Source organism: Notamacropus eugenii, chromosome 1 (genome assembly GCF_028372415.1).
Source record: "Notamacropus eugenii isolate mMacEug1 chromosome 1, mMacEug1.pri_v2, whole genome shotgun sequence".
NCBI lineage: Eukaryota > Metazoa > Chordata > Mammalia > Diprotodontia > Macropodidae > Notamacropus > Notamacropus eugenii.
The window spans coordinates 307,987,362-308,003,723 of record NC_092872.1 but is presented as its reverse complement, the minus strand read 5'-3'; the positions used below and the strand labels follow the sequence as shown (position 1 = coordinate 308,003,723).

The 16,362-nt window shown below is 35.7% G+C and overlaps 1 protein-coding gene across 5 annotated transcripts in view; it reads right to left on the bottom strand.

The window, feature by feature from the left end:
• Positions 1 to 16,362, bottom strand: part of SYNE2 (spectrin repeat containing nuclear envelope protein 2) — a 416,605-nt gene that overhangs the window by 162,331 nt on the left and 237,912 nt on the right. For all 5 annotated transcript variants that reach the window (XM_072629431.1, XM_072629430.1, XM_072629434.1 and 2 more), the window contains exons 60-64: positions 14,844 to 15,026; positions 14,005 to 14,142; positions 7,792 to 7,980; positions 2,898 to 3,020; positions 550 to 732 (exon numbers count right to left, since the gene is read on the bottom strand). In XM_072629431.1, the coding sequence (XP_072485532.1) occupies positions 550 to 732; positions 2,898 to 3,020; positions 7,792 to 7,980; positions 14,005 to 14,142; positions 14,844 to 15,026 (816 nt within the window). The remainder of the gene's footprint in view (positions 1 to 549; positions 733 to 2,897; positions 3,021 to 7,791; positions 7,981 to 14,004; positions 14,143 to 14,843; positions 15,027 to 16,362) is intronic.

Here is a 16,362-nt window from a genome sequence, read left to right as displayed (position 1 = left end):
ATGCAGACCTAAAAAATAAGGACTGTACTCTAACGGTCTTCATCAACAATACTACCTATGTAGAAATGTACCCAAAGACACTTGATTCCCTCTATTTTAATTAGTTGTGAAGTTTTAGCTGCATGGTATGATAACTGACTTGGACAGTTAGGGCTGCCATTTTCTTTTTTTTTCACTCAGGAAAACAGAAAAGAGCAAGAGGATAAAGAATAAAAAAATTAAACTGAATTTATTGTTCTTAAGTTTTAGAATATCCTTTTTAGGTGAGATAGCCAAATCTTTTTTATTTCTTTAGAGTTTTAATAAAATATAGGCAAACAACGATTTTGGTGACTTGCCAGGCAAAGCTATGAAGCATTTGAGGTCAAATTTGAATTCAGGTCCTTCTGACTTTAAGTCCAGAACTCTATCCAGTGCACCACCTAGCTACAGGACAACATACTGCAGTCATGAAAGTCTACTCTCCACCATTAAAAAATGAAAATGGAAATATCAACAATCTTAGTATGACATTTCCACCACTGAATTTTGTCAGCATAAATCACTCACCTTTAACAATTCGCTTTGTTCATAGGTCAGCTTTTCTAACATTTTCACCTCTTGTGAAAGCTGATTTGTCCTTTCAAATACTGGCAAAGATTTCACTCCTGTTTCAGGTAACCTCAAGACCACTTGATAAGACTCTATCTTGGCAATGGCCTTCTTCATGGGTTTTATGTTTTCAAGTATGACCTAAAAGATGCCAATGTGGTACAAATGTGAAAGACAGTAACTACAAACCTTAAATGTTGAAAAATGACAAATTCTGTTACTTAATACTGGAAATAATACTTGGGAATTTTAAGATATTTTCGCAGATTGTTACTACAAGACTAATATTTCAGTTTCAAGAGATAGGAGGTAGGTATAACTCTCCATCATCAAATTTTATGCTTCTACCATCATTGTTGAGATTTTATAACAATTCATTAATTGCTGGGAAATATTGTTATGTTCTGAGCATACTGTTTTACCTAAGCTTCATTCATCCTCCAGGGACTAGCTAGCACCATCTTCTGTATAGAGAAGGTACTTAATATTTGTTAAATCAAGTAACTAGACAAAAGATGCTGAAAACAGAGCTGCAAATTTTATGGAAGAATCGAATAACTGTTCCTTCTAGGTCTAACCCTGGGCTCTTCTTGCTGGGTATAGATCTACCTTTTCTAATTTTCTCCTTTATCCAGGCTCAAAACTTTGGAGTCATCTTTGACTCTTCAATCTCCCTTATGGTGAACATAATCTCATTTGCTAAGTCTTGTTGATTCTACCTACAATCTCTTTCATAGGTTCCTACCTTTCTATTTCTACTGCCTCTACTGTAGCTAAGGCCCTCTGGTCCTATCACCTAGACCAAAGTTTCCCAGATTTATTTGGCCTACCACCTCCTTCTAAAAAACTTACTCAGCACCTCCCCTGAAAAATCTACTTTCTTTAACCCTTTAACAGTCTTTAAAAATTTTGTATCATTTCAAAAAATATATTTTTTAAATGATGCATCTTAAATTTAATAATTTTTGTAATTTTGTGGGATTTTTTCCTGCACTGAAATTTTGATGACACAAAATTGCATCATGTAACTGTACAGTATCATATTGTAAACATGCACATATTCCTACCAATGCATGCTGGACTTCCCAATAATGTGCATCATGCTTGCCTGCCAACACTTGCTTATTAAGGCCTGATGGCAGACTTGACCACTGATTGGTTATAGCCTGCATTTTGTGCGTTTATTTGATCACTCCAACTTTAACTCCATTAACACATCAGATGAAAGATGTACTAAGTTTTTCAAAATGTTATGTTCTTTCTTTATGCTTCCACTGCCCCCTTATTTTTATTCAACATCCCACCCCAATTTCACCTAAGAATACTACCATGACCCCAATTCCTTCCAGCATCCCCAAGGGTGGGATTGCCCACTTCGGGAACCTATCCTCTAGACTATGGTAACAGCCTCCTAATTTAACCCCCTGCCACCAGTCTCTCTCTTATTTCTATTCCTGTCCCTTGCAATCTTCTTAATGCACAGAGTTGTTCACATTAGGTCTCTGTTTTAAAAAACTATCAATGGTTCACCATGTATATTTAATGAAATTTAAACTTCTTAGCCTACATCTCCAGTTCCTTAATAATCTGACTCTAGGATATCTTTTCAGACTCACTTCATAATAATTTCCTTCCTACACCATTAACTCCATCCAAACTTGACTGGTCTCTATTGCTTGATCTCACCCTGCCCTCTCTGCCCCTAGGGCTTGTTCTCTCCTTCCTTCAAGGTCCAGCTCAAGTGTCCCATCCTCCAGAAATCCTTCCTTTGGTCTTCTCAAGGATCAAAGAAAGGAACAAGTAGTTTTCTTTGCCCAACAACCTTGGACATCTCAGGCAATTAAGCTTGATGCCTCCTATGAATTTAATCATCTAATTTACAGTTATTTGCATATGTCTCACTCTGTCACTAAATTTTAAGTTCTCTGTGCATAAGAACTTGATGTTTTTCTTTTCTCTGTATCTCATAACTTAGCAAAGTACCTTATATATAATATTATATGGCTGCAATAATATATGTATATATTATAACATATATGCATATACAGTATGTATATATATATACACACACATAATAACAGAAAATTGTTATAGAATTTAACTTATTCAAACTGAGATTTTCATGTTCTCCTCAGTTTCTATATATTTTCAATCCAAATATCACACTAACAACTGCTGAAATCTTGTTCATTCTCCATCTAAGTTACTGTCTCCAAATATGAAGCAGTTACATACCTAAGAAACGTAGCAGAAGCACAGTGTAAACATTCAGAAAATATTTTTAACGCTTCATGATCCATGCTCACCTCTCCATGCTTAAGATGCTCCTCAGGAGAAAAATCAAATATTTCTTTGGAAAACAAGATAGCTTTGATTTTTGAAACTTTCTTCTCTATTGCTTTTACTTCGGTTTCAATAGCGACCACCTCCTAGAATTTAAGAAGTCATTTTTTTAAAGAGCTGATTTCTGTCTCATGGCATGTTAGCCACCCATACAAAGACCAATTATTGGTAGTGACTGAATTCTCAAAAGGTAACATGACATAGTGCAGTGGTGTCAAAATCAAATAGAAACAAGGACCACTAAATCTTATATAAGAATCACTATGGGCCACATATTGACTTAGAAAATCACACGTTTATATATGTCTTTTTTATTAATGAGTCAACACATTAAAATCAAATAGAAATTACATTTTAATTTGATTCAGGCTGTACTTGGGAGGGTTGTGGGGCAGGATTCATGTTTGAGAGTTCCGGTGTAGTGGATAGAGAATTGGCATTGGAGCTAGGAAGATCTGGCTTCAATAATGATGATAGCTAGCATTTATGTAATGCCTACTGTATGCCAGGCACTGTGCTAAATCCTTTACATATAGTATTTAATTTTATTTTCACAATAAACATAGGAAGAAGGTGCTATTATTATTCCCATTTTACAGGTAAGGTAACTGAGGCAAACATGGTTAAGTGACTTTCCTAGGGTCACATAGCTAATAAGTATCTGAGGTAGGATTTTAAATCAGGTCTTCTGGACTTGAATCAGTCTTCCTGACTCCTGACTCTAGGTGTCCTCTATTCACTGCCTTTGTGGATACCAGCTTTGTGACCCTGGTTAAGTCACCTAGCAACACCTCGGTTTTCTATCAAATCTCTAAGTCTATAAATTGAAGAGAAGACACCAATCTATACTGGTATAGAGAATTCCCTTATTCAGGTGTTCCATATGGTACAGTGGATAGAGCACCAGTGCAGGAGTCAGGAGGATCTGAGTTCAAATTTCACCTCAGACAGTTGACACTCATTAGCTGGGTGACCTTGGGCAAGTCTCTTAACCCCAATTGCCTCATCATGGGTCATCTCCAGTCATCTTGATGAATGTCTGGTCACTGGATTCAGATGGCTCTGGAGGAGAAGTGAGGCTGGTGACCTGCACAGCCCTCCCTCACTCAAAACAAAGTCAAGTGCAAGTCATGTCATCATTTCTCTGATGGCATGGTCTTCTTTGACAACAAACGATGAACACACACGCATACGAATGAAATCATAGGTCTTGTTCTTACCTTAATTGTATTTTCATGTGAAACCTAGTCATTCTTCGTCACTTAACCCCATTCAAAACTGACCAAGCACATAATCAGTTATGCTCATTGCTTTTGTAAGTATTAGGTAGTTGTAATAATATAGCACTGTGGAATAACAGATAAAGAACTGCCCTCTTTAGTAAAGAAGACCTCAAGTCCTAGTTCTGACCCATAAAGGCCATGAGGCGTTGTTGTAATGTTCCGTTATTTCAGTCGGGTTTGACTCTCTGTGATCCCATTTGGGATTTTCTTGGCAAAGATGCTGGAATGTTTCACCATTTCCTTCTCTGGCTCATTTTACAGATGAGAAATCTAAGGCAAACAGGGTTAAATGACTTTCCCAGGTCACAAAGCTAGGAAGTGTCTAAATCCAGATTTGAACACAGGAAGACTCTTCTTGACTCTAGGACCAGTGCTCTATCCACGAGCCTGCAAGCTGCTTGGTGGGTCTATTAGCAAGTCATTTAAATTCAGTGCCCTCAGGTGACTCTTTAAGAATACAAGTTACTGAAGAGTTGCCAGACAGCATTGGTAAAAAGGAGCTTCTTATCTGAGAATATCTTACACTAATGTAATCTCAGACCTGGACCAAAAAGCCTCTACAATTCACTGTAGATTGCACTGTTTATAATATTATAATTATTATATTACATAATTTAATATAATTATAATATTGAGTTGCTATCACTGAGTTGTTTAGGTTGAGAGAATGTGGGTCTACCTTTTGCCTCTTTTTGTATCCCCTTTGTTTAGCACAGTGCCTGGCATTTAGTAGGCACTTAATTAAGGATTACTGACTGACTCATATGCAGGAGTCTCAATTTTTCTTGCTAATAAAAGTGTATACTGGGTATACAGGTAATCCAGAATAAAGTACATAATTAGCCTTCAATCATCCACAATAGTATGAATTATTGCAAACAGTGAACATCCTGAAATCACTTCAACTAGGCTTTGCAATATGTTTTAATACAGATATGGGCATGTCTGACCTGCAATACTCAAAATTTCAACATGTCATCACTATCACTAATATCTGTAGAGCACTTTTTCATTTTCAAAGGGCTTCATATGTAATTTCATTTGATATAGTAACCTCATGAGATAAATGCTAATACTTCCCCACATTTAAAGATGAGGAAATTGAGGTGTGGGGAGGGGGTGTCCCTTGCCTTGATCATCTGGTTGGGAAATATCTGAGGCAGGATTTGTATTTAGATCTTCCTGACCCAAGTCTAGAGCTCTAACCACAATACTACCTTACTGCCTCAATCACAAAATAATTCATTAAAACTCTGAAAGACCAACTCAGCAGAAGACAAATTGTCCAGTTCTTCCATCCTGAGACCCTTCAAAGAAATTCTTTTCAGTAGAATATAAATTCCTAGAGGGCAGAGACTATTATATTTTTGTGACTAGCATAGTGCCTTAGACATAATAGGTATTTAATAAGTTTTTATTGAACTGAATTGAATTTCTTACTCATTCTAGAGCTATGAGTTTGAAATAAAGTAAAGGTACTTGCTGAAAATGAGACTGATGAAAAGGCACTATACTTGTGCCATTTTACAAGTTTTCAATATCGTTAGGTTAAGAGAAAGCAGCTTCATGGCTCAGTGGATAGAGCACTGACTGGGTCTGGAGTCAGGAAGACCTGAGTTCAAATCCATCCTCAGACACTTACTAGCTATGTGACCCTTAGCCTCAGTTAAGTGACCCCAGCTTTCATTTACTGGAGAAGAAAATGGCAAACCACTCTAGCATCTTTGCCCAGAAAACCTCTTAGACAAAAAAAAATGATCCATAGGGTCATAAAGAGTCAAACATGACTAAGCAACAACAAAATTATGATAAAAGGAGGTTGATGTTTTGGTCATAAGACCCTATTCTGGGATGCATATTACATAAGGAAATAAAAACAATCTAGACAGAGTCTCTATTTGATCATGAATTTACCAGAACCATCAATCTATCAACAACATTTGTTAAATACCTACTATGCGCCAAGGACTGTGCTCATTAGCAGGGAGACAAGCCAGGAATGAAACAGTCCTTGCTCTTAGAGAGCTTATATTCTTTTATGGGAAATATAATGTGTACCTATGTGAGTATATGCAGACTATATACACAATAAATACGCCTTCTTTTAGAGAGGAAGGATATAAGCAGTTGGGAGATTGGGAAAGGTTTCACATAGAATGCAATGAGTATTGAAGGAATAAAAGGATTCTATACGGTAGAGGGGAGGAAAGAATATACGATGGACAGCCAGCAAAAAGCTGAGAGATGGAAAATAAAATATTGTGTGTAAAGAACAGAAAGGTCTGTTTGACTGGATCACAGAGTGCAGGAAAGGCAGTAATGTACAATGAGACTGGAAAGATAGGTTAGTGTAAGGCTGTGAATGACTTTAAAGCCAAATGAGTATTTTATTTTGGATCCTATAGGCAATAGGGAGCTATCAGAATTTACTGCATAGGAGAGTGATAGTCACACCTGATTTTTAAGGAAAGTCACTCTGTGGAGGATGGATTAAAGAAAAGGAGAATGGAAAGGAATGAGCATTTGTATAGTGCCTACCATGAGGCAGGCACTGTGCTAAGCTCCACAAACATCATCTTTGATCCTCACAACAATCCTGCAAGACAGATGCTTATTATCCTCATTTTACATTTGAGGAAACTGAGACAAACAGAGATTAAGTGACTTGCTCTGGATCACAGAGTTAGTGTCTGTGTCTGGATTTGAACTCAGGTCTTCCTGAGCCCAGCCTCGGGCTCTATTCACTGCACTGAATTGAGAAGAAAACTGAGGCAGCCTGGCAGAAAGCTATCATCATCATCATCATCATCATCATCATCATCATCATCATCATCATCACTACTAAGACCAAAGGTAAGCATCAATGGCCCCTGGAATTTTTTTTCCATGTCTCTTACCCTATGCTTTAAATAAATAGTATCACCCCTTTGAGTAATGTATATATGATACTGGGGCATCTAGTTGGTGCAGTGGTTAGATTTCCTGGTATGCAGTCAGGAAGACTCTTCTTCCTGAGTTCAAATATGGCTTCCTACTCTTACTTGTGATCCTGGGCAAGTCACTTAATCCTGTTTGCCTCAGTTTCGTCATCTGTAAAATGATCTGAAGAAGGAAATGGCAAACCACTCCAGTATCTTTGCCAAGAAAACCCTCAGGAAGGTCATGAAGAGTCAGATACAACTGAAAAACAACTTAACAATAACAACAAAAATAAATGATACTAAACTGAGGGGATGTACATCACTTTCTCACCCTAAATATATACTCTTTCTATATTAGGAAAGGTCAGTATATGTTTTAGTTTGAAAGGTCACCTACTGGGCTACATGATGCAAAAGGAAACATAAATAACTAAGAAATAGTAGGTAATGTAAACCTTTACTCTAATTACTTTCATCAGTAAGAATTTGAAATGCCAAATTATCACAAATGTGAAAATTATCACAATGAAAACCATCTGCCAGTAGACAACTGAGAGATGACTACATCAATAACAAAGCATTGCAGTTATTATTTAATAAAGTACATGTAAATTAAAACAACAAAGTAATCTTTACACTGCAAGAAAACTTACATCAGCCATGTGCTGGATTTGTGGAAGACTGGCCATTAGTTTTTGCTGTAGAGTTGTGACTCTAGCACTAAGGTGGTTTAACTTAATTGGTGCAAAGTCATCTGTTTCAAAGATCACTGAAAATTCTTCCAGGTCAGAATAAACTGAATGAAGAAGGTTTTGTTTTTGTTCTGAATCTTCTAAAGCCATCTATAAAATGGATATAAGAAAGAAAAAGATAAGTATCAAGAAACGGAAAATGTGACAATATATTGATCTACTAGTATACATGAGATTAGAATTTGCTACATTTTAAACTGCAAGACATATATTTTTAATGCTTATTTTTAGTTTAACAGAAGTATTGTACAAATAAAATAGCCTGTATTGTCAGCTAGAAAGAATTATCTATAAGGGTGTCAGCAATCTGAACATTTTGGGGAGCACATTTTTTAAATAAATTTATTTGGTTTCAGTTTTCAACAACCACTTCCATAAGTTTTAAATTTTCTCCCCCTCCATTTCTCCTCTCTCCCCAAGATGGTATGCAATCTTATATGGATTCTACACATACACTCTTACTAAACTTTATTTTCACATTAGTCATGTTGCATAGGAAAATTAAAACAAATGGGAGAAACCATGAGAGAAACCAAAACAAAATATAACACAAGAGAAAATAGTCTGCTTCATTCTGCATTCTGATTCCAAAGTTTCTGGATGTGGATGGCATTTTGCATCAAATGTCCTTTGGGAATGTTTTAGGTCCTTGCATTGCTGTAAAGGGCTAAGTCTATCAGTAACAGTCCTTGCACACTGTGGCTGTTATTGTGTGTAATGTTCTCCTGGTTCTGCTCATTTGACTCAGCATCAGTTCATATAAGTCTTTCCAGTTTTTTCTGAAATCCAGCTGTTCATCATTTCTTATAGCACAATAGTATTCCATCACATTCATATACCACAACTTTTTCAGCCATTCCCCAATTGATGGGCATTCCCTCAATTTCCAGTTCTTGGCCACCACAAAAAGAGCTTCTATAAATATTTTTGTATACATGGATCCTTTTCCCATTTTTATGATTGCTTTGGGATAAAGCTCTGGAAGCTGTATTGCTACGTCAAAGAATATGTACATTTTTATAGCTCTTTGGGCATAGTTCCAAATTGCTCTCCAGAATGGTTGCATCAGCTCACAGCTCCACCAACACTGAATTAGTGTTCCAACTCTCCCACATCTTCTCCCACATGTATCATTTCCCTATTTTGTCATGTTAACCAATCTGATAGGTGTGATGTGGTATCTCAGACTTGTTTTGATTTGCATCTCTAATAAATAGTTATTTAGAGCATTTTTTCATATAACTACATATATCTTTAATTTCTTCCTCTGAAAATTGCTATTTCGTATCTTCTGACCATTTATCAATTGGGGAATGACTTGTATTCTTGTAAATTTGACTCAGTTCTCTATATATTTTTAGAAATGAGGCCTTTATCACAGATACTAGTAGCAAAAATTCTTTCCCAGTTTTCTACTTCTCTCCTAATGTTGGTTGCAATGGCTTTGTTTGTGCAAAAACTTTTCAATTTAATATAATCAAAATTATCTATTATGCAATTCATAATGTTCTCTATCTCTTGTTTTGGCCATAAATTTCTCCATTCTCCATAAATCTGACAAATAAACTATTCCCTGCTCCCCTAATTTGCTTATAGTTTCAGTCTTTATACCTACATCTTGTACCCATTTGGATTTTATTCTTGTGTATGGTGTCAGGCATTGCCCAGTTTCTGTCACAGTTTTCCCAGCAGTTTTTGTCAAACAGTAAGTACTTATCCCAGAAGCTGAATAAACACAAATCCTTGGGATTATCAAATAGTAGATTTCTATAATCATTGATTACTGTGTCTTATGTACCTAACATATTCCACTGATCTACCCCTCTGTTTCTTAGCCAGTGCCAAGTGGTTTTGATGATGCCTACTTTATAATACATTTTGAGATCTGGTATGACTGGGAGGGGAGAGCATATTTTTTAAAAGGCAAAACAACAATCTCAACAAATGTAAGAATAAAATCAGTTAAGTAATGTATAAATAGTATATTAAACAAAACTTTAAATTCTAATCTGTTTTTTCTACAAAGTAACTATAAACAATTGTAACTTGTTGTTAGACCTTCATTCTCATATATTATTATTTTTGTAATTCATAAAATTATAAATTAATGCACAAATCTAACACTTCAAAATATTTCAAATATTTCAAAAATGTTAAAGCTATGAATACATTGTTTTCAGAAGTTTAATTCTATTGAAATGTCAGATCTATAAAAGAAGACTCATGAAAATTAATCTAAATACAGTGTTATAAATTATGCAAATCTATTTTTCTCCTACAAATCATAACTTTCTTCTATAAAGTCAATTAATTTTCAAAGAATACTATCGTTACCAGCATCTCAGATGCTAATGCCACACAGGTAGTACCAGATGTCAACTCTGATATTTTCCTTCTCATGGCACTCTCAATGGTTCACTGGGCCACCCACACAGATGCAACAGTCAACACCATGTGGGCAGACCAGCTAATAGGAAGTTCCTACCTATCATTAGAGTTTAATAGAGAAGTGTTAACCCATTAAATTTAAGTCCTTTGAAAGTTGGGTTGGTGTCATATTTATCATTTAATCACCAACATCTCCTTCATTGCCTTTCATATTAGCAATTATTTGCTTAATTGAATTGAATCCCAACCATGATAAGCTCTATGAAAACCAGCAGACAGGCATTGACTTGAAACATCCTTGCAGGGATTTTGTGAGGAAAACATTTGAAAACTGTAATGTGTTGGAAGTAGCATGGTACAATGAAAAGAAAGCTAGATTTGAAGTCAGTCATCCTGAGTCAAAATCATAACTCTGTCATTTAGTTCCTATGTGACCTTAGGCAAGTCTCTAAACCTTCTGGGCCACAATTTCCTCAAATGTAAAAATGCGGTGTTTAGATGAGATAACCTTGAAGGTACTTTCCATTTCTAAATCTGTGATTGCATGTGAATTGAAATAATATCATCATTATTTGAGGAAAAAAGACGGCAGGATCTGAAATATACAACCCTGCCACTGTGGGCAATATGTTTTTCTTTCCCTTTTCTGAGTATTATATGTCCTACACTAGGCACTAGGCTTTGATGAAATGATCAGGTTAGAGTTATTTTGCCCATGTTCTCTGTAATGTGAGATCCAGTGGTAGAACTGCACTGGTTTACCTGTAATCCTTCAGAGATGATCCTTACTGACAAATCAGTGGCCTGTGATAAGGTTTGGTTAATAGATATATAGGAACTGGAGGTTAAAAGGCATGACTTCATATACCACATCCCAAACTTGTAAGTTGCATGATCATTGATAAGTCACTTAACCCTCAACTCTCACTTGGAAAAAGATGATAATTATATTTCTGACATCTACCTCATATATATATATGTATATATATATGTATACACACACATATATACACATACATACATATGTATATACACACATATATACATATATAGTATGTATACATATGCAATATACGCCTATCTAGTATGAACATATGTATACATTATAATGTAAATAATTATATATTAAATGTAATTTAAATAACTAAAATCCCTTCCTCCTTTCCTTCCTTCCTTGCTTTCTTCTTTTCCCCAACAATACAAGTTTATTATTTAAGTGGCACTAAGAGTAACAAAAACAGGTCAACATGGTGGTGCAGTGGATAGAGAGCCAGACCTGGAGTCAGGAAGACTCATCTCCCCAAATTCAAATCCGACTTCACACACTTACTCGCTGTGCAACTCTGGGCAAATCACTTAACCCTGTTTACCTCAGTTTCCTCATCTGTAAAATGAACTGAAGAAGGAAATGGCAAACTCCAATATTTTTGCCAAAAAAACCTCAAATGGGGTCATGAAGAAACAAACATGATTGAAAAATGACTGAACAACAGCCATAACAGAAAGAATAATGCAGACGACAGAAAGATGGAATTTTAAAGTGGGAGGGGACCACATAGCACAGAAAGGCCAGTAGTTAATAAGTCAAAGCACATAATATTAATATATACTATATTGTCCACTTACAATATATAAACCATATTTCTTACAATCATTCTATGAGGTGGGTATTACAAATATTAATCCCATTTTACACATATATGTTTGTGTATGTATACTGAAACATACATATGTTTATGTGTGAATATACTTTAAAAGGGTTACATAAATGTTAGTTATTAATCTGGGTTATACAAAGCTTTACACAGAATCTGTGACATTTTCTATGGCAATAGAGACTTCTGAACAAGTTTGCCTTAATTACATTCAAAATATTCATACGTCCAACCTCATGCCTTTGGAGACTCCTTTTGCAAATGCAAACAGATGGAAATAACAAACAAAATTGGAAAAACATATTTTTAAAGATAAGAATTCTTAATTCAACCCACCATAATGCAAGAAAATAGGATGATTATTTACATGTTCTTCAGACAAAAATAAAAGCCAAAATTAAAGGAATCTAAGTACATTTATTTTTTCATATAAAATATTCAGTAGCTTGCATGGGGGTGAGAGGGAGAGGGGGATGGAATGATCTCCCAGCAATAGAATTCTCAAGAATTACTCCATTACAAAGTCTTTCTGAACTTTGAATGAAGTTCAGGAATCCTATCTTTTTTATATCCCCCTTTCTCTTTTTTCTTTTTAAGCTTCTCTTTAAACAAGACTAGAGAATAACTGAGAATCTTTCCTCAGCACAAGTGTTTCCTGAACGGTACCCATGGTAGTTCTACAGTTGTGTCAGCAGGAGGCAGCACAAAACCAGCAAGCATTACCCATTCTATTCTGAACAATGTAATAACTGTCCTTTCAAACTTGTAGGAGTGTAGGCACCATCTGTGTCTCCTAATTTGGCATACCCACTTAAGTACTAGACTATGAACTAGAGCCGACTAGAAAGAAACTGACATTTTTAGAGGGGTCTGGTGGAATGACAATCAACTGGGACAACATGCTGAGAGAAATTCCAATTGGGAAGAGGAAGATAAATCGTTATGAAAAAATATGATCATGTTTCCATTACAGTATCTAAACTAATGGAAAGAAGTATTAGCATAGGTGATCCAGGATATTAGATAGTCAATCAACCAACATTGATTAAGCTTCTACTATGTGCCGGTACTGTACTAAGGGCTATAAAAATTTTAAGTGATAATTCCCAAATTCAGCATTTTGCTTAGGAAGTCATTATGCTTTTCTTTGGAAGCAACTATAAAATTAAATTCTATAAAATAATACTTATTTTCATGTTTCATATTTTTTCCTTGAATAATATAGAAAGAAGGAAATATATTTAAATGTAGATAAAAGTTAAATGAATTCTCAGTGTCTTGGAATTCGGTTTTCATCATAGACATTATGAAAATTCTGTTCTCCTCTTTCTCCCTCCCTCCCTTCCTTCCCTCCATTCCTTCCTTCTTCCCTTTCGTCTTCCCTTCCTTCTCTTTCTCCCTCCCTCTCTCCTTTCCTTCTTCCCTCCCTCCAACAATACAAGTTCATAGTTTAGGGGGCACTAAGAATAATGCAAACCACAGAACCATGAAATTTTAAAGCTGGAAAGGACCACAAAGCTCAGATAGTCTAATGCTGTCATTTTTAAATGATAAAACTGAGTTTTTAAGAAGTTTGCCCAAAATTACAAAGCTAGTGAGCAGCCCAACTAGATAGAAACTGTTTATTGATTCTAAGACCAGTGCATTCTCTACCACATCCACATTACCTATGTATTATGTAACTGAAAGAAAGGTTTATTTTGAACAAATAATGAAACAAGATGAGTAGTGTGACATAGTAAGAAGAAAGGTTTCCTTATAATCAGGAAGCGCTGAGTTCAAATTCTGGCACGGATACTTACCAACTAATTGACCCTGAGCAACCTTGATTTAACCTTTCAGTGCTCCCAGATAGCTCTCTTAAATCTAGGAGTTACAGATAGTTTTAGATCAACATCAGTAGAAGGAAATTTCCATACCAGTATTTCCCCAAACTGACAAAATTGAAGGTCTCTAGGACTATTGTTACCCCTACCCACCCACCCCCTAGAAGACATCAATCAGAGTAAGAGTCAGTCAGACTATCAATAAACTTTTAGGTTCAGTGAGCTTCAGGAAAACCAACACCTACCTGAAGGGTATTAGCATAGTGACTCAGGGCCTTTGAAGAACTATAGTCAACAGGGTCATCTAGCAGACTGCTAGTATTTTCTATCCAAGTCTCAGTATTCCTTACGAGGTCATTATATTCCTCCATCTTAAGTATGGCCTGGGAAAAGAACATTGTAATCATTTTCAAATCTGTTTTTTTTTATTTTAAGTAGATTTTAGTAATTCAGAAATTGAGGATTAATCACAATCAGATGTACATATGAACCTATTTCTCTTACTTTGGTGGATATCATAACATAAAATGAAAAGAGAATGATTTATTTGAAATCCAAGAATTTTGGTTTTCTCTAAAACCAGGTTTCTTAACTTTTTTGTGTCACAAACTCCACTTTGGCAGGTCTGATGAAGTTTATGAAAATCTACTTAGACTGATATTTTTCAGTATATGAAAAAATAACATAGGAATACAAAAGAAACCAATTATTTTTCTTGTTTTATGTTTTGTTTTGTTTATGGTTTCTCCCATTCATTTTAATGCTTCTATGCAACATAACTAAGGTGAAAATGTATTTAATAAGAATGTATGTATAGAATTATATTAGATTGCCTGCATACTGTCTTGGGGAGGGAGGGGGGAATAAGGTGGGAAGGAGGAGGAAAAATCTAAGATATATGGAAATAACTGTAGAAAACTGAAAACAAAATAATTTTTAAAAATAAAAAAGAAACCAATTACATTGGGATAATCAAAACACATTTTAAAAAAACAAGTTTGAAGACCAACCCTGCAAAAACCAATCTCTTTTTTGCCACAATATATCATCACAGTCTTCTGCTGTCTAGGTATCATAGACTCACCTTATTTAACTGTGAAGTTCTTTGCTCTGCTCTCTGTGACACCTGTTGGTACTGTTGAAAGGGAACCATTAAGTTATCCATCCATTCTTGGGCCTGTCCTGGGTCTTGTTCAACTATATCCTGGACTTCAGAATCAAGTTCATTTAGTTTGGAATGCCAGAGGTCTAGTTCATCCCACATTTTCTGTGGAAGGAAGTCAGAAGTAAGTCAGGGTATAGACACTACATTCCTGGCCTTCCTCTCCACTAGTGGCTGTATCTTCACCCATGCTTCCCAACTCATTAGCCCTGAAGGGAGAGATAAGATATTCCTTGCTCCAATATGACACTTTCAGACTCTTCTTTTACCATAATCACACAGAAACCAGGACCTCGCAGCAATCTCCTCTTAAAATTCATAGTGTCAAAATTTTCCAAGCAATTCAAATTATGGTGGCTGTTTTAAACCAGGTCCCCGGTCATTTCAAAAAGTTCAGTACTTAGTTCATTGTCTTCCTTTCTTCCCAACACCCACTCTTTCACTAGAGGACTTCAGCATACCATGTCAATACTTCCTCAAGCCTCTTCAATCTTCTTAAATCCAGTGACCTACTCCTTCACTAGCATTAATTAAGTACCCTACTATGTACCAGGCACTGTTCTAATTATTTATTTCTTAATATTATTTTTTAATGTCTTAAATATTATTTTATCTTCACAATAACCCTGGGAAGTGGATGCTATTATCTCCATTTTACAGTTCAGGAAACTGAGGAAGACAGAAGTTAAGCAAGCTGCTCAGGGTCATACAGCTAGTAAGTACTTGAAGCAGAAATTATATTCAGGTCTCCTTGACTCCAAGACCAACACTCAATACAATGCACCATTTATCTGCTTCTTTTGGATGAACTGAAGGAAGTAGGTATAGTTAGCTTGGTGAAGAAATTTAGGCAGAGACATGATAGCTGTCTTCATTATCTGAGGCATATGAAAGATGGATTTGACTGGAAAAGCACAAATTTCTCTGCTGTAAAGGGAAGATAACAAAATACGTAAACTATAGGTCAGTGAGCTTGATTTAGATTTCTTGGTAAATTCCAGAAAGGATCATTAAAGAGATTGAAAATCTAGAAAAAGAAGAATGGTATTGGACTAGTTTTGCTTCCTTTGTTTTTCAGGTTACTAAAAATAGATTGGGAATACAGTAGATACTGTTTATTTGCATTTTAGGAAAGCAGTTGATAAAATATCTCCTACTATTCTTTTAGAAAACAGAGGGAGGAAGAAAGGGAGGGAGGCAGGGAGAGAGACAATTACAGAAATAGAGACAGAGAGGAGATAGGAAGGGAAGGAGGGAGGAGACAGAGACAGAGATTAAATGATAATACAATTAAATGAAATCAGAGTTCAGGGTTGAACACAAAGAGCAGCCATTACTGGTTCAATGTCACCATTTGAAGGCAGGAGGTCTCATATAGAAAACCAGTGGGGTCATTACTTGACCCTGTGCTGTTTAACATTTTTTTAAAAATCACAAATGG